At 41.1% G+C, this 24,383-nt stretch overlaps 1 protein-coding gene across 4 annotated transcripts; it reads left to right on the plus strand.

The window, feature by feature from the left end:
• Window positions 1-3,964: 3,964 nt before the first annotated feature.
• Window positions 3,965-23,987, plus strand: ZNF234 (zinc finger protein 234). Of its 4 annotated transcripts, none has more exons than XM_054463572.2 (6): window positions 3,965-7,612; window positions 7,861-7,914; window positions 9,779-9,869; window positions 13,730-13,856; window positions 15,377-15,469; window positions 21,256-23,987. In XM_054463572.2, the coding sequence occupies exons 3-6, from the start codon at window positions 9,855-9,857 to the stop codon at window positions 23,121-23,123; spliced, it is 2,103 nt and encodes a 700-aa protein (XP_054319547.2). In that variant the 5' UTR covers window positions 3,965-7,612; window positions 7,861-7,914; window positions 9,779-9,854; the 3' UTR covers window positions 23,124-23,987. The 4 variants fall into 4 exon arrangements, with proteins under 4 accessions (XP_054319547.2, XP_054319549.2, XP_063514160.1 ...); XM_054463574.2 differs by having other exon boundaries at window positions 3,965-7,162; XM_054463573.2 differs by having other exon boundaries at window positions 7,079-7,280.
• The last annotated feature ends 396 nt before the right edge of the window (window positions 23,988-24,383 follow it).

A 24,383-nucleotide genomic window follows, 5' to 3' on the forward strand; every position in this document is an offset into this window, starting at 1 on the left:
CTCAGGCCTGTTATATTAACTTTTTGTGCACATAATATTAGAAAACTATTGGCTGCAGTCTTCTTTTTGTTTTGTGTGTTTTGGTTTTTAACTGTCACCAGATACCAGAATAGCTCATCTCCAAGGTAATTGTAACAGAATACTCAGCAGATTAAACAGAAAATACTTGCTTATTATAATTATTAAAAGTTTGGTAGGGTCTATGTCTGCTCTCTGGTGTGTCCTGGATCATCAACTTGGTTACAACATGGTGTTAACATGTGGGACTGACTGTGTTTCTTGTTAATATTTCTGTTTCTCCCAACCACACTGAACATTAAATACCTAGTTCTATATCTAGTACCCTGAGCTTATGTGGGGCTAATGTTCTTTGCCATTTTTCACCACAGATTTGATTTCCTTTTTCTTTTGTGGACACTGGTTTGTTCCCTAATATAACTTTGACTTGGGTATATTTTCACAGTTGGTGGGGATTGTTACAGGTTATCATCCTTCTTCTGTGTTTGAAAAAGGAGGGAGGCTTCAAGTCAGGTTAGTTGACCTTCCTTTGTTGGTCTTATTATCCATAATATAATAAATAAATTGATGAAGGATGGGCACGGTGGCTCACATCTGTAATTCCAGCACTTAGGAAGTCCGAGGCGGAGTTTTAGACCAGCCTAGCCAACATGGTGAAATCTCATCTCTACTAAAAATACAAAAAATTAGCCAGGTGTGGTGGTGTGCGCCTGTAATCCTAGCTACTCAGGAGGCTGAGGCAGGAGAATCGCTTGAGCCTAGGAGGTGGAGGTTGCAGTGAGCCAAAATCGTGCCACTGCACTCCTACCTGGGTGATACAGCACATCTCCATCTCAAAAAAATAAATGAAATAAATAAGTTTATGAGAAGTCTGTTAAATTGTTACATAATCTATATAGGTAGAAGGTTTCTATTTCAAGTGAACCAAAGTGTAACTTGAATCCTCTAATGCAGACTCACAGCCCAAAAATAAATTCCAAGACAAGTCCAGTTTACAAATCCACAATTCCTTTGATGGGGTGGAAGGGCAGTTCTGGATAAGGATGGACCTTGCTGGACTGCAAAAAATGTACAGCACTAATTTTTTCCCCAGAGATCTCCATAAGGACCTATGGTCATGAACTTCTGTGACTGTACTCAAAAAGAGAAATAATCACGCATTTTGGCAGTGACTGAATTCTTGTTTTCAAGTAGGATAAATCCAAAGAGACACACACTGAGACATATTATAATCAAAAAGACAAAGGAACATCTTGAAAGCGGCAGCATGAAAGTGACTTGTCATGTACAAGAGATCCTCAATAATATCATAGTGGCTCTGGCCAGGTACAGTGGCTCATGCCTATAATTGCAGCACTTTGGGAGGCTGGCAGGTAGATCGCTTGAGGTCAGGAGTTTGAGACTAGCCTAGCCAACACGGTGAAACCCTGTGTCTACTAAAAATACAAAAATTAGCCAGGTGTGGTGGTGCACACCTGTAGTGCCAGCTACTTGGAAGGCTGAGGCAGGAGAATCACTTGAACCTGGGAGGCAGAGATTGCAGTGAGCTGAGATCATGCCACTGCACTCCAGCCTGGGCGACAGAGGGAGACTGTCTCAAAAAAGAAAAAAAAAAAAAAAAGATCATCAGTGGATTTCTCAGCAAACCTCCAAGACCAGAAGATGTATTAAAGTGCTGGGAAAAAACCTGGTATATTGAGGATTCTATATTCAGCAAAACTATACTTCCAAAATGAGAGATCAATTAATAACTTTTCAGAAAAACAAAAGCTGAGAGAATTGCCAGTAGACAAGTTATTCAAGAATTGATAAAGGGGCCAAGTTGGGAGGCTGAGGCAGGCAGATCATTTGAGGCCAGGAGTTTGAGACCAGCATGGCCAACATGGTGAAGCCCTGTCTTTACTAAAAATATAAAAATTAGCTGGGCGTGGTGGTGGGCACCTGTAATCCCAGCTACACAGGAGGCTGAGGCTGGAGAATTGCTTGAACCTGGGAGGTGGAGTTTGCACTGAGCCGAGATTATGCCACTGCACTCCAGCCTGGGCAACACAGCGAGACTCCATCTCAAAAAAAAAAAAAAATGATAAAGGGAATCAATCCTTCAAGTTGAAATGAAAGGATTTTAGACAATAACTTGAAATCATATGAAAATATAAAGATCTATACTAAAGGCAATTACATGAAGCAATACAAACAACATTATGATAGTAATTTTAGTTTGTAATCCCAGTTTTTATTTTCTATACAACGTAAAAGACAAATGCATAAAAATGACTACCAATCTATGTAAGTAAGTACACAATATGTAAAGATGTACTATGAGATCAGTAACAGTGCGGGAAGGAAGGAGCTGTGAAGGAGTAGGGTTTTTATATCTGATTGAAGTTAAGTTGGTATCAATTTAAAAGACTGTTACAACTTTAGGATGTTACATATACTTTTGGTGACTATAAAGAAAATACCAATGAAACATGCACAAAAGAAAATAAGAAGTGAGTCAAGGCAAGGCATGGTGGCTCATGCCTGTAATCCCAGCACTTTGGGAGGCCAAGGCAGGCGGATCATGAGGTCAAGAGATCGAGACCATCCTGGCCAACATGGTGAAATCCCATCTCTACTAAAAATACAAAAAAAAATTAGTTAGGCATGGTGGCACGCGCCTGTAGTCCCAGCTACTCTCGGGAGGCTGAGGCAGGAGAAGTGCTTGAACCCGGGAGATGGAGGTCTTGTAGTAAGCTGAGATTGTGCCACTGCACTCCAGCCTGGGCGACCCAGTGAGACAACATCTCAAAAAAAAAAAAAAAGAAGGGATTCAAAATGTATCACTACAAAAAAAGAACTCAACACAAAGGACAATAGTAATGAAGGAAATGAGAGGCAAAAACACAATAGGACATATAAAAAACAAATTTAAAATGGTAGTCCTTACCTATGTATAATTAGTTTAAGTGAAATTAATGAAACTCCCCAATAAAAAGATGTAGTTTGTCAAAATGATTGAAAGACAATATGTAATTATATGCTCTGCACATTAGAATTAATGACATGCATAGATGAAAGGCAAATGATGGAAAAAGATATTCCATGTAAAAAAAAAAAACAGCACAGGTAGCTATACTAACAGATAAATTAGATCTTAAGTCAAAAACTGTTAAACGAGGCATTAAATATTGCTAAAAGGTTCATTTCACTAAGATGAAACAGTTATAAACATATATGCACCAAATATCAGAGTTCCGAAATATAAAATGTAAATACTGACAGAATTGAAGTGAGAAATACACAGCTCTCCAATAATAGTGACTCCCTATCTTTCTTTCAAATGCATAGGACACCCAGACGAAAGATAAATAAGGAAACAGATAATTTGAAGAACATTATACACCAATTCAACCTGAGAGACATTTACATAAATCTCTGCCCCCCAACAGAATACACATTTTCTCAATTGCACATGAAACATTCTTCAAGACAGATCATATATTAGGCCACAAAACAAGTCTTGATAAATGTAAAAGTTTGACACCATGAAAATATATTTTCCAATTACAATCTAGATCATAATAACTAGACATCAATAGCAGTATAAAAAGTGGAAAAAGCCTGAGGCGAGAGGATCACTTGAGTCTAGAAGTTTGAGACCAGCCTGAGCAACATGGTGAGACTCTGTCTCTACCACAAAAAACAAAAAACAAACAAAAAGGCCGGGCCAAGGTGGGCAGATCACTTGAGGTCAGGAGTTCAAGACCAGCCTGGCCAACATGGTGAAACCCCGGCTCTACTAAAAATATAAAATTAGTCGGGCGTGGTGGTGCATGCCTATAATCCCAGCTACTTGGGAGGCTGAGGAAGGAGAATCTCTTGAACCTGGGAGGCAGAGGTTGCAGTGAGCCGAGATCACGTCATTGCACTCCAGCCTGGGCAACAAGAAGGAAACTCCGTCTCAAAAAAAAAAAAAAAGTATATATTTGCTAGTTTTGTCAGCTGAGAGGGTCAAGAATCAATAACACTAAGGTAGCAGCGATCACACCTAGCACTCAGTTCTTTGTTTCTAACTACATTTTCCACAAATAGGAACCAGAAGTCCTAGGAGAAATATCTGATCTCATGGCTAGGGTAGGGAAAATACCCAGTGAACTTGAAAAATATCTAATGAACTTGGAACACACAGTATCAGAAAGTAAACCAGTGCGCAAAGAGCTCATATCATGATGAACAGGAGGAGCCAGAAGGCAAGAGGGGACTGCTTGAAGAGGATTTTACTGGCAAAATCTGAGACAACCAGAGAATCAAAATACATAATAACAGTAGTAGATGTGAACTCATTAATATAACAAGAATTCACAAATCCACACTGGTATAAACAAATAAATAATATAGATGGAAAGCTTTTTCTCAGAGCATAATGCCAAAAAATCAACATAGAATGAGTTGGAGTATCTCAATTTTTCACCAGATAGTAGTAACTTTTTAGGGGAAAAATAATTTTAGAGTGCAGAATTCTGGAGAGAAACACCTTAATCAACTGTTCAAGTTTAGCAGCACCAGTAATGGATAAAAACTAGTATCTGGTACATCCTGAGATCATGCACTAAGGACAGGAATTGATCATAATCCAGAAAGACATAATCTTGAATGTTGGAATCGCTGAAGATCAAAATGTTAAAAATATAACTCTGGAAAAAATAATTTTAAATTATTTAGAAGATATTGATTGATTTACATTTCTTTGTTTTCTTTTTTTTTTTTTTTTTCTGGGACAGACTCTCGCTCTGTCACTCAGCTGGAGTGCATTTCCCTTCCTTCCTCCCTTCCATTTTTTTTTTTTTTCTGAGACAGTCTCTCGTTCTGTCACCCAGATTGGAGTGCAGTGACGTGATCTCGGCCTCCCAGGTTCAAGTGATTCTTGTACCTCAGCCTCCTGAGTAGCTGGGATTACAGGCATGTACCACCATGCCATGCCCAGCTAATTTTTTGTATTTTTAGTAGAGACAGCGCTTCACTATGTTGGCCAGGCTGGTCTCAAACTCCTGGCCACAAGTAATCCACTGGCCTTGGTCTCCCAAAGTACTGGGTTTACAAGTGTGAGCCACTGCGCCTGGCAGAGATGGAGCATCTCAATAAATTTTGTCATTTGGAAGGGCAGACTAGAGCAACAACACAGCTGTAACTAGTATAGAAATAGCAGTCAATTTTCAAAGAGGGGAATGTATGGCATTGTGTGGTTAGCATACTAACCTTGTTTTTATGTGTAAACAAAATTGTGAAAAGGTCTTTTTTTAGTTTAGAAAATGAATCTAGAATGTGAGACTTCGTTTTTTAAAAAACAAAAATATAGATTGATAAGTGTATTAGTCCATTCCCGCATTGCTATAAAGAAATACCTGAGTCTGGGTAATTTATAAAGAGGTTTCATTGGCTCACACAGAGTCCTGCAGGCTGTAGAGGAAACATGGCAGCATCAGCTCAGCTTCTGGGGAGGCCTCAGGAAACTTACAACCATGCTGCAAGGCGACTAGGGAGCCAGCACTTCTCATGGCCAGAGTAGGAGGAAAAGAGTGAGGAGTGAGGTGCTACACAATTTTAAACAAGCAGATCTCATGAGAACTCTATCAGGAGAACAGCACTAGGGGGATGGTGCTAAACCATTAGAAACCTCCCCGATGATCCAATCGCCTCCCACCAGGCCCCAACTCCAACACTGGGGATTACATTTCAACATGAGATTTGGGTTGGGACACAGATCTAAACCATATCAATAGGCCAATGTATGTTTATGGGGAGAAAAAAATCTGGTTATCTTTTTTTTTTTTTTTTTTTTTTTTTTTTCCGTGACGGAGTCTTGCTCTGTCGTCCAGGTTGGAGTGCAGTGGCACGATCTCGGCTCACTGCAACCTCTGCCTCTCAGGTTCAAGCGATTCTCCTACCTCAGTCTCCCGAGTAGCTGGAATTACAGGCACGCACCACCATGCCTGGCTAATTTTTGTATTCTTAGTAGAGATGGGTTTTCACCATGTTCTCCTGGCTGGTCTCGAACTCTTGACCTCATGATCCGCCCGCCTTGGCCTCCCAAAGTGTTGGGATTACAGGCGTGAGCCACCGCTCCCAGCCCCTGGTTATCTTGAAGAAAGATTTTACATCGGTTGTTTTCTGATTTTGCTTTATTCTATTATTAATTTGTATCAACCAACGTAAGCCAGATTCCAAATTGCTAACTATAATAACGATATTTTAACCAAAAAATATAAAGGAAGAAAATAAAATATGTTCCTTCATGTATAGGATCCCTCCTTAATGCTAATGCATTAAATAAATCATAGGCATTGGGTGTCTGACATCAATGGCAAGCGCTTCACCAGTTATACTTGCTTCGAAGTATTGGGCAATTTAAGAGCTTCTCTGAAATTTGGTGTTTTTACCTCTTCAGTAGACATAATACCATGAAAAGTGTAAATGAAAGAAGATAGCTTTTCCATGAGGACAGGGCTTCCCCACTGGCCCTCTCAAATGATTGTTTTTCCTGCCAAACCAGTGGTAACACAGCGTCCGGAGTAGGGGCTGGCACCTTCTTTGTTCTTCATTGCCTTTCCCAAACCATTGTAACTTGCTCACTCTTTAAACTTTTAGTTTTGGCCTCATATTATCAGTTTATAGTAATCAATCATCAATCATCTACTGACCCCTAAGAAGTCATTCCCCGTTTAGTCCTTGAAGATTGTATCTCCTCGCTTGTTCTCTTTCCAATAATCCTCCTGTAGTCCTCGGAGGCGTTTAGACTTCAGGAATTGCTGTCTATTCAATATTTTCGCTCAAGGACTCAGGCAGAGGGAAGGACGACTCTCAGGGTCACAGTCCACATTCCCTACCAGGCGCTCAGCGATATAGGATTCGTTCCCCATGGGCAGTGCGGGAATCGTAGTCAAGGAGCACCGCGGAGTCCCAACGCTTTCCCCTGAAGGGTGAGATTCTGAACGTTTTTCCCTCAGCATTCTGAGTGTAATCCAAACGCTCGGTGGAGTCGTGGTGCGTTTGACCCACGCAGGCGGATCCGGGGAATTCTGGGAAATGTAGTCCCGACAATCAGCGGAGTCGCGGGCACTTCCGCTCCAAGGAAGGGGGAGCGGTTGTCACGGCGCATTCCACGGTAGTTTGTTCCAGTTCCGCGACTTGCGGGCCCTTCCTAATGTCAGGGACTTAAGCTTGGGGCTCGCTGGGACCTGGTGGTCGGGTTATGGGAAAAGAAGCCTCGTCCGAGAGCAGAGGTTTGGAGAGGCGAGGGCGGCGGCTTTTGTTGTGTCAGCGGAGCCTTCTTGGGCTGGGGCTCCCCTCGTGTCCCGCGGCCGGAGGCGGGGGGCATTGGGACTTGGTTGGGTCGCGTCTCGCCTGGTTTCAGAGTTTCCGGCGCTCTGAGCTCGCCCACTCCGTCTCCCTGCACTCCAGGCGCGTAGTCACTTTTTTACAGTGCAAGGTTGGCGTGTTAATCTCCCTGGGCCTCTCCTTGCTGTTCTTTAAAATGGGGACGTTAGGACCATCCTTGGAGAATCGTTTTGGTAACTGGAATAGGTTACACAACACAAGCAGTCCCTGTCACTTGGTGAGTGGTGGTTTCTTGTTAATTTCCCACGAAGCCTGTCAGGTCCCCCGGTGGGGTCAGAGCTCCAGCATCAAGGGCCCCAGCCCTTGTCTCTGATCCCTTCAGGACGCTGGACGATCCCGGACGCCTTCTGACCTCTTTTTAGGAAGGCGAGGGTTGCGTCCACTTCCACGAAGGGAGGGGAGCATTTAACTTTTCTCGGGGACAGCGACCCAGTCAGGGTGTTTCACAGCTTTCTCCTTCCCCAGCCTGAAAAAGGACAGCGCGGACTGACTTCTTGGCTAATGAAAGCAAAGCTCCACGTGAGTGTGGCTTGTCATTTTTCTTCTACAGAGACTGTGTCTTTGTAGCATGTGTAATAGGGCATGGGCATTTATAATAATTAAGCCTTAATTGCTAACTTCAATTCTAGGGGATTTATACAATTAGATACGTTTAAGCCGCACCGTGACTCTGTGGAGAGGTACTGGTCATCCAGGTAGTAAGAGGTGAAACTGGGGTTGGAACTTAGGCATTCAGTGTCAGAGCCCGAGTTGATCATCTCTTGGATATATTCTCATTGAGGCAGAGGAACTAGCTGTACTCAGGTGGGGAAAGTAAGTTAGAACTTGATTAAAGGACCTTTAGAGCAAGGCTAATTGCCTTGGAGTTTTCTCAGGTTTTAAAAACTGTCAACTATTTTGTTTCATTTATTACAAATATTTCACATTCTAATAGAACCGTATCACTGTGGAGCATTCAGAAATTACAGAAATACGAAGATACAAAAATTTTAATTACCTATGAATTCAGGATGTAAAGATAGTAATGGTTAAATTTCTAATTCATTTTGTTTTAGTGGTTCTATGTTTATATTACTTATAAATGTTTTACAAAATTTTTATTATACATTTCTCAATGTTTTTCTATTTATCTGCTTATCCATGGAAATTTCCAAATAAACAGATAATAAACTAGTGACCTGCCATATTCTATCATGCTCATTCTTATTCTTCTCATTATTATTTCTCCTATAACTATTTCCTGATTTTTTTAAAAAAAACTTTAATACAGTAATTATATAATTTTAAGTCTATAGAAAAGTTGCAAAAATGGTATAAGAGGGCAGGGCATGGTGGGTCACGCCTGAGTCCTGAGTTATGGAACTGAGGCACTCAGGGTCAGAGCCCGAGTAATCCCAGCACTTTGGGAGGCCAAGGCTGGTGGATCACTTGAGGCCAGGAGTTCTAGACCTGCCTGGCCAACATGACGAAAACCTGTCTCTACTTAAGATACAAAAATTAGCCACATGTGGTAGTGCGTGCCTGTAATCCCAGCTACTCTGGTGGCTGAGGCATGAGAATCGCTTGAACCCAGGAGGAGAAGGTTGCAGTGAGCCAAGATTGCACCACTGCTCTCCAGCCTGGACAACAAGAGCAAAACTCTGTCTCAAATAAAATAAAATTAATTTTTATGAGTAGATATACTTGTTAGTGGGCATCATACTGTAAAGACCAGCATCCCCTGTTCCCCTGTTTGCTTATTCATTCATTCAAAAGTAAATATTGTATCAATATGGACTCAGAACTCAGTCTTGTTAAATTAAATGACATGTAGATTAATAATTTTTTTCCAACTTTATTGAGGTGTATTTTACGTATCAGAATTCACCCATTTCAAATGTACAATTCAGTAATCTTTAGGAACTTTGCTGAGTGTAGTAATCATCATCATCATTTAGTTTAGATCATTTTCATCCCCCAATTGGACTCCTCTTGCCCATTTACATTTAATCCCCATTCTTATCCCAAATGCCCATCAACAAGTAACCTACTTTCTTTTTATATACATTTGTCTGTTCTGGACGTTTCACATACACGAAATCATACAATCTGTGGTTTTGTGTGCCTGGCTTCTTTCACTCAGCATAGTGTTTCCAAGGTTCATGCATGGTGTAGCGTGAGTCAGTACTTTATTCCTCTTAATTTCCAAATAAGATTCCATTGTATGGATATGCCAGGATTTGTCTATCCATTTTTCCATAGGAGGGCATTTTGGTTGTGTGCAGTTTGGGATTATTATGAATAATGCTGCTGTGAACATTCTTGTGCTAATTCACAATACACATCTGTGTTGGTGGGGACATCCCTGGCCACACTTTCATGTCTCTTTTTATGTCTTCCATAGTGTTCCAGGCACGATTCTGCCTTCTCTCAAATGGCATAACTCAGTACTCTGCAAATTCCCAGAAACAGGAGGAAAAATGACCACATTCAAGGTGAATAAGGCTTGCCTCTCTTGCTGTTAAAATTCCATCTCACTGTTCACATTGTCATGTTTCCTGAGGAAGACTCAAGAACAACAGGCATTTGAGAACCTGTTTATGCTAAGTGCATCCTTCTGCCTTTTGAGTTGACTTTGTTTTTAGATGTTGTTTATTTTATTATTTCAGTTGACCTTCTGTATCTGTGGGTTTTACATCTAGGGGTTTTGCGTCTTTGAATTTTGCATCTGTGGATTCAACCAACCACAGATTGAAACCTGAGTCTATGTAAGGCTGACCATATGTATTTTCCTTTTGCGGTTGATTGAGTCTGTGGATGTGGAACCCATGGATGTGGAGGGCTGACTGTAGTACAAACACTATTTTAGATGAGGGACTTGAGCATCCACAAATTATGGTATCCTCAGGGGTCCTTGAACCAATTCCCCAAGCGTATTGAGCAACAACTGTATTTATTTTATGGAGTAGAAAAATTAGTGGGAATGAACAGTTCTCCTACTTTACTTCACTGCTTACATATGAGCAGAGTTTTTATTTTCTTATAGTCTTTCCCTAACGTGCATTCATAACTATATTGGTATTCATGATGTATATCTTATTTTTGTGATTTTTTCCTTAAGTACTAAATAATGTTCATTTTTTGAGGTTATGCCATATTCCCATTTAATTAATGTGCCTTTTTATTTTTGACTACTTCCCACTCATGGACATTTAGGTGATTTAAGAATTTTATTGTTTTAAATAACACTGCAATGACAATTTTCCTACATAACCATTTCCTCAAAAATCAATTCTGAAAACTTTCTGCTGATTTTTTTGTCACCGCAACCTCCGCCTCCTAGGTTCAAGCAATTCTCCTGCCTCAGCCTCCTGAGTAGCTGGGATTACAGGCATGTGCCACCATGCCCAGCTAATTTTGTATTTTTAGTAGAGATGGGGCTCCTCCATGTTAGTCAGGCTAGTCTCGAACTCCTAACCTCAGATGATCCGCCTGCCTTGGCCTCCCAAAGTGCCGGGATAACAGGCATGAGCCACAGTGCCCGGCTGTAGATGGAATATTCTAACATGGCACAGCACAACAGGCTATAATGCTGCTTCACACAAGTAATATTGTTGGAGTTTTCATATAGGAAGAGCTAGATTCTGTGTTCTCTGTGCCTCAATCATACTTCGTATGTATTTTATTTACTAGTGTCTTATTGCCTTTATAAAGTAACTAGTTTGACCAAAGTAGTAGGTAATAACCTTCATTTAAAATGTCCAGTGATACGGAAGATTTGCCAGTCACTTGTGTTCTGTTACTGTATTTACTCAGAGCAGCAGAATGAGGAGGTTCCTGGTCTCTTCTTCCTCTTAAACAGGTGAAATATGAGAAACCTCAGATTGGCATAGAAAGTCAGGGGTCAGAAACATTAGCCATTCCATTCAAGCGAAAGTGAGAGACAAAAGGAAACAAATATTTCTCAATTGAGTGACCCGTGGTGTGAGCGTCTGGAGTGCCCTGTTGGGTGATAACGTCCACAGGTAGTGGGGGACCTCTTGTCTTCCTAATGTGGTGGCACCTCAGATGCACTAAGATGCTCAGCACTCCAGGTGCACAAGGACAGTGATTAGCACAGTGGTTATATAAAATCTTTAAATTACTCTGTGACAAAAGATACCTTACAGAGTATTAAGAGAAAACATAACAAGTTGAGGCAAAAATATTTACCACACAGGTGCCAAAAAAGATGAAATTCATAATAAACATTGGTATTCATTTATAATCAAGTAAGTAAGAATAATAGAATTGTTCTTCCTAATTAGATTATCAAAACCATTGGAAAATTTATAACCTGCTTTTGGTCATCATATAGAGAAACAAGGTGCTTGTATTTTCTCTCTCTCTCTTTTTTTTTTTTTTTTTTTTTTGAGACAGAGTCTGGCTCTGTTGCCCAGGTTGGAGTGCAGTGGTACGATCACGGCTCACTGCAACCTATGCCTCCCGGGTTCAAGTGATTCTTCTGCCTCAGCCTCCCGAGTAGCTGGGACTACAGGCGCGCACCACCATGCCTGGCTAATTTTTGTATTTTTAGTAGAGACGGGGTTTCACCATATTGGCCAGGCTGGTCTTGAACTCCTGACCTCATGATCCACCCACCTCGGCCTCCCAAAATGCTGGGATTACAGGCGTAAGCCACCGCACCCAGCCACGTGCTTGTATTCTCTTGAAAGATTAGGGAGGCAGGAAAAAAGGAAGAAAATCTGCCATTACGTGATCATAATTTTTAATGTGCTTATTTTTTTGATGTTTTATTTTTTATTTGCAATTATTTAGTTTAATTTATTTTTTTGGGACAGGGTCTCACTCTGTAGCCCAGACTAGAGTGCAGTGGTGTGATCATCGCTCACCACAACCTTGATTTCCTGGGCTCAAGCAATTCTCTCACCTCAGCCTCCTGAGTACCTGGGACCACAGGCGCACGCCACCACATGCAGCTAATTTTTTGTATTTTTTGTAGAGACAGGGTCTCACCATGTTGCCCAGGCTGGTCTTGAACTCCTGGGCTCAAGCAATCCTCCATCCTTGGCCTCCCAAAGTGCTGGGATTACAGGTGTGAGCGACTGTGCATGGCCTGAAATCATTTTAAATACACACGAAAGTAAGATCTGACGGGTGGGGTGACTCATGCCTGTAATCCCAGAACTTTGGGAGGCCAAGGCAGGCGGATCACCTGAGATCAGGAGTTCGCGACCAGCCTGACCAACATGGTGAAATCCCATCTTTACTAAAAATACAAAATTAGCTGAGCATGGTGGCGCATGTCTATAATCCCAGCTACTCAGGAGGCTGAGGCAGGAGAATCCTTTCCACCCAGGAGGCAGAGGTTGCAGTGAGCCAAGATTGTGCCATCGCACTCCAGCCTGGGCAACAAGAGCGAAGCTCCATCTCGAAGAAAAAAAAAAAAAAAGGAAAGAAAGTAAGATCTACATGAAATGATGTTCTTTGCTGGATTGGTTATAATGAGAACAATATTGAAAATTAAATATTCATTATTTAGAACAGGTAGATGCAAATCATCAGTTCCCTTGAATAATATACAGTCATAAAATGAGGTGAAATAGATGATGATGGTAATAATAATAGATAATAGCTAATGTTTCTTAGGTACTTAGTCTGTGCCATACGCTATTCCAAATGCTATATGTAGTCTCTTGTTCAACATTTGAAAGAACTCTGTCATGTAAGAACTATCATACCGAGATGAAATTAGGTGAACTTATCCAAGGTCACACAACTTTGAAGGGTACCCTTGTGTGCACTAAGCCATGATGGCTCCAGATCGTGACACTAAATGCTGCAGGTAATGTTGGTGCTGTGTGCCCTGGGCGTACAGAAGGAAAACTACATAGCAGTTTTAGATATGTTACCAAAAGCTTGTTAGTTTGGCAGACTTTAATGAAAAGGGATAGCATCCAGGGTTCCTATGTGAGAGAGGAGGAAGGTGGGTGTTATCATGTATGTTGGTTCTGACTTACTAAATGTTTCTGGGGCAATTGGTAATATTTACCAAAAGGTGAAACCTGTGTGGCTCAGGATGCATCATTTAGAGTTCTAGATGGTTACTTACAAATAGACTCAGTGAAGCCACAAAGGAAATGTCGAAGGCTATTGTCACTGATGTACTTTTACTGACAGTAAGGAAAATCAAAGTGTGGCATTTGTAAGATGGAAGGAGAAAGGCTGAGAAATCTACACATTAAGTCTCTGAAAATCTGGACCAGCTTCCCCCACATACTCTCCACTTTCTCAGTGCTGTTTCTTTTCAAGAGGTTGTTAAAAAGGCTGAAGCGAGGTGTGCTTGATGTTATAGGAGGGACTGACCTTCAAGGATGTGGCTGTGGTCTTCACTGAGGAGGAGCTGGGGCTGCTGGACCCTATCCAGAGGAATCTGTACCGAGATGTGATGCTGGAGAACTTCAGGAACCTGCTGTCAGTGGGTGAGGACATGAGCCTTCTGACACTCAATGTCAGTCTCCTGGAGTGATTTTGTGTCTTCAGGGGTGCAACACTTTGGAGGTCTTGAATTAGTTGCCTACATTTGTAGACCTGACTTTCCTTTCAGTAGTTTTTAGTGAAATAAAATGAGATAGAAATATCAGAGTTCATTAAAATTAATGGAATACATAGCAAATAAAACTGGTAAATTGCATGAGAGGTGTGAGAACCTGTGGGAGGAGATTTAATGAAAACAAATGGGGGCCAGGCACAGTGGCTCACGCCTGCAATCCCAGCACTTTGGGAGGCTGAGGCAGGTGGATCACCTGAGGTCGGGAGTTCGAGACCAGCCTGGCCAACATGATGAAACTCCATCTCTACCAAAAAATAAAAAATACAAAAATTAACCAGGTTTGGTGGTGCATGCCTCTTATCCCACCTGCTTGGGAGGCTGAGGCATGAGAATCGCTTGAATCCAGGAGGCAGAGGTTGTAGTGAGCCTAGATCACGCCACTGCACTCCAGCCTGGGTGATAGAGTAAGACTGTCTCAAAAAAAAAAAAAAAAAAAGACATTGGTTAGAAATGTAATTTTAGTAATGCACCAAGATGTAACAGTTTTTCTTTTGTTTGAGATAACACCCGGAGTTTTTTTGTTTTATTTTTAAGAAGATTAATGAGTGCAGACAGAAAGGTGAGATTAGAGTGAAAGTTTAATATGCAAAAGAAGAAAGCTTTTTGCCAGCAGAGAGGGGGACCCAAACGGAGTTCCCCCTGTGAGGCAGGGGTTTGGGGTTTTTATGGACTGGGAAGGGGAAGGAATGTGCTTAGTTTGTGGGCTATATTGGAGAAAGTGTGACTTAGCTTGGCCCGGGACCTTGGCCTGGGACCAATCAGGTTGAAGTAAAGATTTATAGAGACCGGACTTACAGTTTGAAAAAAGAAAGTAGAGTGCCCACTGGAACCCACTGGAGCCCACTGTACCCATGCCCACAAAAGGAGAAGAAACTTCTTCCTGGGAGCCCACTGACTATACAAAGGACAAAGGCATTCTTATGCCAGGCCTTGCTCCTTTATCTGAGCTGGAGGTTTGTACAAGTTTTTATCCAAATGGGCTGGAGGTTTTTCTATCTGTGCAGCCGTGGGCATGTCTCCAGGCACAACACCCTGTGCTAGTTCCCTTTTCGGTGCCTGCAGCTTAAATTTTTTTTCCAGACTGCTTTTTATGTTATATAAAAATAAGGCACTAACCCATGGGTCAGGGGCTCTCCAAAGACCCTTCCCTTGCTGTCTACCTAAGGCAAGTGAACTAACTCCTTTCAGAAATAGGTTTTTATAGCACATATTTATGTGTATGTGTCTGGATCTTGAAATAGTGATATTTCTTCATTAGGTTTTTCTAAAAGTGTTTGAAAACACTACTTTTGATTGATTGATCGGTATACAGTAGTAATTCAAATTGCCAGTAAGTTCAGTTGTACCTTTATTGTGTTTGTTTTAAATATGTGACTTTGCATGTTCTAGGGCATCACCCCTTCAAACATGATGTATTCCCTTTAGAAAAGGAAAAAAAGCTTGATATAATGAAGACAGCAACTCAAAGAAAAGGGAAATCAGGTAAGAACCAAGCAGCTGAGAGTCCTTGTACATGATTGTCCATCTGTTGTACTTTTCTTCCCTGCTGTTGCTGCCATCTGGTCCAAATTGCCAAACCTCTGTCCTGGATGATTGCAACAGCCTTTGTACTGGGCACACTGCATCCACCCTTGATAGTATAAAATATGTTCTCCTACAGGCGTTCTCCATGTCACAGCTAAAGTGATCCTTTGGAAATGTAAGTCAGATTGCCATTCCTCTGCTTAAGACCTTGTACAGGGCTGGGCACAGTGGCTCACGCTTATAATCCCAGCACTTTGGGGGGCCAAGGCAGGAGGATCACCTGAGGTCAGGAGTTTGAGACCAGCCTGGCCAACATGTCAAAACCTTGTCTCTACTAAAAATACGAAAATTAGCCAGGCATGGTGGCCAGCGCCTGTAGTCCCAGCTACTCAGGAAGCTTAGGCAGGAGAATCGCTTGAACCCAAGAGGCAGAGGTTGCAGTGAGCCAAGATTGCACCACTACACTCTAGCCTGGGCAACAGAGCGACACTCCATCTAAAAAAAAAAAAAAAAAAGACTCTGAATGGCTTCTTATTTTTCTTAAAGTTGAAGCCTCTTAAAGGAGCTTATAGAGTCCTACATGGTCTGCTGTTCATCCTCCTCTGCCTCTCTGACTACATCTCCTGTATTCTACCTCTTGCTCCATCTTTTCCAGCCACGTCATCCTCCCTCCTGCTGTTTCCCAGACCTGGTAAGGACACTGCTCGCTCTGTCGCCCATGCTGGAGTGCAGTGGTGCAATCTCAGCTCACTGCAACCTCCGCCTCCCAGGTTCAAGCGATTCTCCTGCCTCAGCCTCCCAAGTAGCTGGGATTACAGGTGCCTGTAACCACGTCTGGGTGATTTTTGTATTTTTTATAGAGACGGGGTTTCACCACGTTGGCCAGGCTGGTCTCCTGACCTCAAGTGATCCGCCTGCCTCAGCCTCCCAAAGTGCTGAGATTATAGGCATGAGCCACTGTGCCCAACCTGGACACTGTATTTCTTACTGCTGCTGTAACATTAATTACCCCAAACTGAGTGGATTAAATGATAAAAATGTATTGTCTTTCAGTTTTTTGTTTGAAGTCCAACATGGGTCTCACTAGGCTGAAATCAAGCTGTCAGCAGGTCCCTGTTTCTTCCCGGAGGCTCTAGGGAAGGAGAATCTGTATCTTTACCTTATCGGTGTGTAGGGGCTGCCAAATTTCATAGCTTGTGGCCCTCTTCACAGCCAGCAACATTGCTTCTCTGATCATTCTTCTATAGTTGCATTTCCCTTTTATTATCTCTTCATCCTTTTTCCACTTTATGAGGACCCTCTAATTGCACTGGGCCCACCTGGATAATGTAGACTTGCCTTCTATTTTTAGTTCAGCTGAACCCTTAGTTCAGCTGAATTAAGCAACCTTAATTCCCTCTGCAACCTTAATTACCCTTTGTCATAACCTGACATATTCTTAGGATGAGAATTAGAACGTGGATTCTTTGGGGGATGATTATTCTGCCAACTACAGATACTTCTGCCTCAAAGCCCTTATTTGCCCTTGTCTTTGCCTGGAAAAACTCACCTACAATCCTCTCGGCCCCTCTCTTACTTCATCCTGGTCTCTGCTCAGTTTTAATTTCACTTTTCTGATGAGGCCTTTTCTGATGTCCTTACTGGAAATGCCGTCCTTTACTCTCTGCCCTGCCTTCTCTTGTGTCTCGTAGACTTTGGTTTACTTGCTTGTCCCCTCTTTCTCCCCACTGGAATATAATCTCCAAGAGTGGAGGAATTTTTTTGTTTGTTTGTTTATTACTCTATCATCGGTGCCTAAATAGTCCTGTTACATGGCAGATATCTGTTAATATAAATATTTGTTGGCGTAATGAAGGCATTAATGGATGGATGTGACCTCACTCTAGGGGTCTTGCAGCTAGGACAGGTCACACACAAACCAGAGTGAATGAAGGGGGTTGCAGAACATTATTTGTTTTCTGATGGCTGCACATCCAGTTTCTTCTGCCTTAGGTGCCCTTCATGTGAATGTTTGTGTGTGCACTTGAACCTCATACCATGAAAACTTACAAGCATCGTGGTTGTGACCACACTGAGTAACAAGCCTTCCCAGTGGCTTTCCTGGAGGCTTCCATCATATGGAACACATTCATTTCTGGGAAGGAATAATTTTTGAATGAAGATTCTGATGTCTACTTCTGAGATAGCTCCCCACACAAGAAGATAACTATTTCCTAAGGTGTCAGATAGTAACTAGGTTGCAAACTGCTTTCCTTTCAGCAGACTGCCCATCTGAACCTCATTTGCTTGTTCCAAAGTGCCTATCCACATCACTGTCACCAGGTTTCGCTTCCCCTGTGCCAGAGGTGGAAGATTTAAGATTTGAGTGGCAAAAGTGACACAGCTGAATGTTGCCTGACTCTCTGGTTCAAAAATATGGTGTGCTTTTATTTTCTACAAATGTAGTAGCCATTAAGCATATATTAAAGAATATAGATGTCATACAATTTTTCCTTTATTTTTATAAAGACCTGGCTTTTATTTTCAACTAGTTGACATTATAACCTGGGAAAAATGAAGAAACTTCTTGCTCAAAATTGTCACATCATCATAGAGACTTGTCCCCCTCAAAAAAACTACAATTTTTAAGGATCAGTTTGTTAAATATAATCATATATTCATCATATGTGTGTATATATATATATATATATATATATATATACACACCAAGAGTTACGTACTCTCCTATGAATATTTTTCCATGGTGTCACGGTTAGAAATTGTCTTTCCATTTGAAACAGTTTGTTTAATTAAGGACCAGGTAACTTCTAGAACCAAAGTTTTCGAGCTCTTTTGAGCATGAGCCATAGCAAGAAATGCATTTTTTGTTGAAACTAGAACAATGAAACAAACATTTCATGTCTGTATAGATTGACATTATAGCTTTAGTAAGCATTTCAGAAGGACCCCTTTCCTGCTGGTGGTAATACTCTGATAGTTTCTATCCTGGTTCTTTTTTTCTGAATGCTTATTACAAGCTTTTAAATTTATTTCACAGCTCACTAAAGGGCTGCAGTTTTTAATTTGAAAAACTGTTGTAAAAGGCCCAACTTACCTACATTGAGAGCTTCAGAAGGAACCAGTGTATAGGGCTTCCTGCTTTCTTTTCATCCCAAGTGATTCTTGCCACCTTCAAATTTTCTTATTAGCCTCACCCTGGATATACCTGTCTCTTGTACAGCTTTTCAGCTTCTCTGCAAAATTATAATTTTCTGTTCTTTTCCTATTTCAAATAACATTTGGAAAAGATGTTTTTCTTCTAGGACTTGGCTTAAATTCTCACACAAAAAAAGCCAAGTTGGGGTTCATTTATTCATTTGACATGCATTTATTGAGCATTCGCTGTGACAGGCACAGTTCTGGACAATGGTTATAAAGTAGAAAAGTGTAAAATGAGTATTATGTCAAAATTAGAAAATGCTTCCCTCATTGATGCTGCATTGTGGTGGGAAGGACATACATTAAACAACCAGTAACTTAGTGTGTCCAGTGGTTAAAAGTGCTGTGAAGAACATAGACAAATTCAAGTTGCTAGAGGTGAATTGGGTGAAGACAGGATTCATTATTTTTCAATGAGTAATAAAGCAGCCCTCATTGGTGAGCTGACATCGAGCAGAGACCCACAAGACGTGAGGAACCATCCATCTCGCTATCTGGGAAGAGTTCCTCCCTGAATATAACTCCTGCTGTGGGGGTGGCTTTCAGAGTTTACGCTGACATCTTTTTCTTCTCCCTGTCTCCATCTCAATTGTGAAAGATTGGAGTCTACTTCTTTTTCACTTTTTTTTTTTTTCTGGAGTTCTGAATTACTGCCAGGTTTTAGAATAATACACGTTATCAGTTCAACTTTCTTTCCCTTTAGTCCTCATGTAGGAAACTTGCTGACAGAAGCTAAAGTTTCACCATCTGCTTATCTGCTTATATTTTAGTCAGTATGTCGTTAGATACTTGCTCCCAGCCTGCAAGTCATGTTAACCATTCCAGTCACCTGGACATTGAAGTAACTTTCCAATAAAATGACTCAAGGCAGAGTTATATAGACACCATTTAACAAATGTCTACTGATATAAAGGAGGAGGTAGCCTTTTTTTTCTTTTTCTTTTTCTTTTTTTTTTTGAGACAAAGTCTCACTCTGTCCCTCAGGCTGAAGTGCAGTGATAAAATCATAGTTCACTGCAGCTTCTAACTCATGAGTTCAAGGGATCCTCCATCTTAGCCTCCCAAATAGTGGGAACTACGGGTGCGTGCCACCACATCTGGCCAATTTTTAAAAAAGATTTTTTGTAGGGACAGAGTCTTGCTATGTTGCCCAGGCTGGTCTTGAACTCCTGGGCTCAAGTGATCCTCCGGCTTCAGCCTCCCAACATGCTTGGATTACAGGTGTGAGCCACTGCACCCTGCCAAGAGGCAGCTTTTAAATGACTATTCCTGCAGGGAGGGGAGTAAGTTTTTCCCCTGTAAAAATTTTCTTAGAGGTACTTCTTTCCACTAAACTTATGTGGAAGAGTTCATATAAAAAATAATTTCCAAATATTTATATCTCTTTATACAAGATTAAACATTTTGGAATATTATTAAGGATAAACCTTTCAGAAGACACATTTTAAATCTAAGTTATATTAGAAGTGGTCAAGAGTTTATAATAGTTGTCAGCTCATTTAATGTCTATCAACACAAAAAAATAAGATTAAGTGTATATGTTATGCAGAATATTCAAGAATATGGTTGATCCTTGAACAACTTGGGGGTTAGGGACACCAACTCCCCTCACAGTAAAAAATCCAAGTATAACTTTTGACTCCCCCCTAAAACTTTACTCATGACCTACTTTGACTGAAAGACCTACTGATAACATAGTCAATTGTATGTTATAATGTATTATATATATATTCTTACAATAAAGGAAGAATTCTTTATTCTTACAATAAAGAGAAGAGAAAATGTTATTAAGAAAATTATAAGGAGGAAGAGGAGGGGTTGGTCTTGCTGTCTCAGGGATGGCAGAGATGGAAGAAAATCCATGTGTAAGTGAACACATACAGTTCAAACCTGTGTTGTTCAAGGGTCAACTGTATTTTGAACATGTAAATATAAACATTTCAGGTTATTTAATAATTTGAATATGTAACATGAACCTAAACTGCAAAATATTTGATTATTTTCTTACTTTCCCTTGAAGTTCTTGTTGATTTATATTATCTACATTTTTTTTAACTTTTAATATTTTTAATAGAGGTACATTCTTGCTTTGTTGCCCAGACTGGTCTCAAACCCCTGGCCTTCAACTATCTTTCTGCTCCAGCCTCCCAGAATGCTGGGATATACAGGCATGACCATGCCTGGCCTATGCTTTTTATATTTAGATAATTTACTATTTATTATTCTACACTGACTTTAAAATTTGATGGAAATGGCAGTACTTGAACAATTTGTATTATATTAATTTTTAAAATTAACTCTGACTTCTAACTTGTGTCTCACATAGGAGACTTGGTATGGTTTAATGCCTGGTAGATAGCAGCCAATTGGACCACCTCTTGATTTATCTAGGCATGGAAATCAGAGATCATGGTACACAGTGGAAAAGACCATTACACAAACTGGACCTTCTCTGGATTTGTTAAAATTCCATGCTCTCGCCTAAGTATGACATCTTGAAAACTTTTAACAGAGCCTCCACATCTCTGAATTCTCTGTCCTTACAGCAGACAAGATCCAAAGTGAGATGGAGACTGTTCCAGAAGCAGGACGACATGAAGAGCTTTACTGGGGGCAAATCTGGAAACAGATTGCAAGTGATTTAATCAAGTATGAAGACTCTATGATAAATATTTCTCGGTTCCCTAGACAAGGTGATTTGTCCTGCCAGGTTAGGGCAGGACTATATACAACTCACACAGGACAGAAACTTTACCAATGTGATGAGTACAAAAAATCCTTCACTGATGTCTGCAACTTTGATCTTCATCAACAGTTACACTCAGGAGAGAAGTCTCATACATGTGATGAGTGTGGAAAAAGCTTCTGTTACATCTCAGCCCTTCATATTCATCAGAGAGTCCACATGGGAGAGAAACGCTATAAGTGTGACATGTGTGGTAAGGAATTTAGTCAGAGCTCACATCTTCAAACTCATCAGAGAGTCCACACTGTAGAGAAACCATTCAAATGTGTGGAATGTGGGAAAGGCTTCAGTCGTAAATCAACACTTACTGTACATTGCAAATTACACTCAGGAGAGAAACCTTACAATTGTGAGGAATGTGGGAGGGCCTTCATACATGCTTCCCATCTTCAGGAACATCAGAGAATCCATACTGGGGAGAAACCATTCAAATGTGATACATGTGGTAAGAACTTCCGTCGTAGATCAGCACTTAATAATCATTGCATGGTCCACACAGGAGAGAAACCATACAAATGTGAGGACTGTGGTAAGTGTTTCACTTGTAGCTCAAACCTTCGTATCCATCAAAGGGTCCACACGGGAGAGAAACCTTACAAGTGTGAAGAATGTGGTAAGTGCTTTATTCAGCCTTCACAATTTCAGGCCCATCGGAGAATCCACACTGGAGAGAAACCATATGTATGTAAAGTGTGTGGTAAGGGTTTCATTTACAGTTCAAGTTTTCAGGCCCATCAGGGAGTCCACACTGGAGAGAAGCCATACAAATGCAATGAGTGTGGGAAGAGCTTCAGAATGAAAATTCATTATCAAGTGCATCTGGTAGTCCACACAGGGGAAAAACCCTATAAATGTGAAGTATGTGGTAAAGCCTTCCGTCAGAGTTCATATCTTAAAATCCATCTGAAAGCACATAGTGTACAGAAACCTTATAAGTGTGAAGAGTGTGGGCAGGGCTTCAATCAAAGCTCACGACTTCAGATTCACCAGCTGATCCATACCGGCGAGAAACCATACAAATGTGAAGAGTGCGGAAAGGGATTCAGTCGTAGAGCAGATCTTAAAATTCATTGTAGGATCCACACAGGGGAGAAACCATATAATTGTGAGGAGTGTGGGAAGGTCTTCAGTCAGGCCTCGCATCTTCTAACCCATCAGAGAGTTCACAGTGGGGAAAAACCATTTAAATGTGAAGAATGTGGGAAGAGCTTCAGTCGGAGTGCACACCTTCAAGCCCATCAAAAAGTCCACACTGGAGAAAAGCCATACAAATGTGGGGAGTGTGGAAAGGGCTTCAAGTGGAGCTTGAACCTTGACATGCATCAGAGGGTGCACACAGGAGAAAAACCCTATACATGTGGGGAGTGTGGGAAGCACTTCAGTCAGGCCTCAAGTCTCCAACTTCATCAGAGTGTCCACACAGGAGAGAAACCATACAAATGTGATGTGTGTGGTAAAGTCTTCAGTCGGTCTTCACAACTACAGTATCATAGGCGAGTTCACACTGGGGAAAAACCTTACAAATGTGAGATATGTGGTAAGAGGTTCAGCTGGCGATCAAATCTTGTAAGTCATCACAAAATTCATGCTGCTGGTACATTTTATGAAAATGATGAGAATAGTAAGAACATCAGAGAGTTGTCAGAGGGAGGAAGTTCTACAAGGTGATTAAAAAAAAAAAACAGAACTCATGTACAACCTGAATGCTTGTAATCAGATTTCATAGGAGAGAAAAATTTTATCAACCTCCTTGAATTTATTTGATTTGTAACGCTCCACATTTCCACCTAGACTTTGTTTTTTTTTGAAATGGGGTCTCGCCCTGTTGCCCATGCTGGATGCAGTGGTGCGATCTTAGCTCACTGCAACCTCCACTTCCCGGGTTCAAGCGATTCTCCTGCCTCAGTGGATTACAGGTGCACACCACCACGCCTGGCTAATTTTTGTATTTTTAGTAGAGATGGGGTTTCGCCATACTGGCCAGGCTGGTCTCGAACTCCTGACCTCATGTGATCCACCCACCTCAGCCTCCCAAAGTGCTGGGATTACAGGCATGAGCCACCACCCCTGGCCTCCATCTAGACTTTGAAATGATTGCCTTCTAATTACAGTAGCATTCTCTTATTTAAAATATTTGTTTTAGTTAAGCCAGTGTTTAAGCAATAGCTCAACATATCCCAGTGGTCCAGTGACCACACAGCTGAGAACCCTTGTTAAGTGGTACAGTAAAGCATTCTGTCAAAACTTTGATATTTATGACATGTCACCTAGGAAATGGGACTTAGAAATGAGTTTGACCTGAGCTTTAAAAAAGTATACTGATGAAGGTGCCAGGATTGATGTCCATTAGACTGTAAGCTCCATGGGGGCAGGAATTTTGCTGCTGAATCTATACAACCTTAACATTGACTAGTGCTTGTAGGTGTGCTCAATACTTGTTTGTTAACTTAATCAAAAGGAGTAAATGCACAATATTTGAACATTGTATCCAAAGGAAGAAAACTGCAAAATAAAATTATTTGTGGAAATGAACATTTTTTGAAATGCAGAAAACCACTGGATACTGCAGCCTACAATATTAATATTACTCTTCTACAGTTGACACCTGTCCTCTCTTTAGTCTCTTCTCTCAAATTTGGTTCTTATTGTTTGAGAGCCTGTCTAGTTTCCCAAGGGTTGTATAAAACATAAGTTGAAGTACCTTTATTTTTAATTTTATTTTTGAGACAGGACCTCGCTCTGTCACCGAGGCTGGCGTGCAGTGGCATAATCATGGCTCACTGCAGCCTCGTCCTCCCAGGCTCCATCCATCCGCCCATCTCTCCCTCTGAGTAGCTGGGACCACAGGCACGTGCCACCACACCCAGCTAATTTTTGTATGTTTGGTAGAGAAAGGGTTTCACCACATTGCCCAGGCTGGTCTTGAAC

Source organism: Pongo pygmaeus, chromosome 20 (genome assembly GCF_028885625.2).
Source record: "Pongo pygmaeus isolate AG05252 chromosome 20, NHGRI_mPonPyg2-v2.0_pri, whole genome shotgun sequence".
In the NCBI taxonomy this organism is placed as follows: Eukaryota; Metazoa; Chordata; class Mammalia; order Primates; family Hominidae; genus Pongo; species Pongo pygmaeus.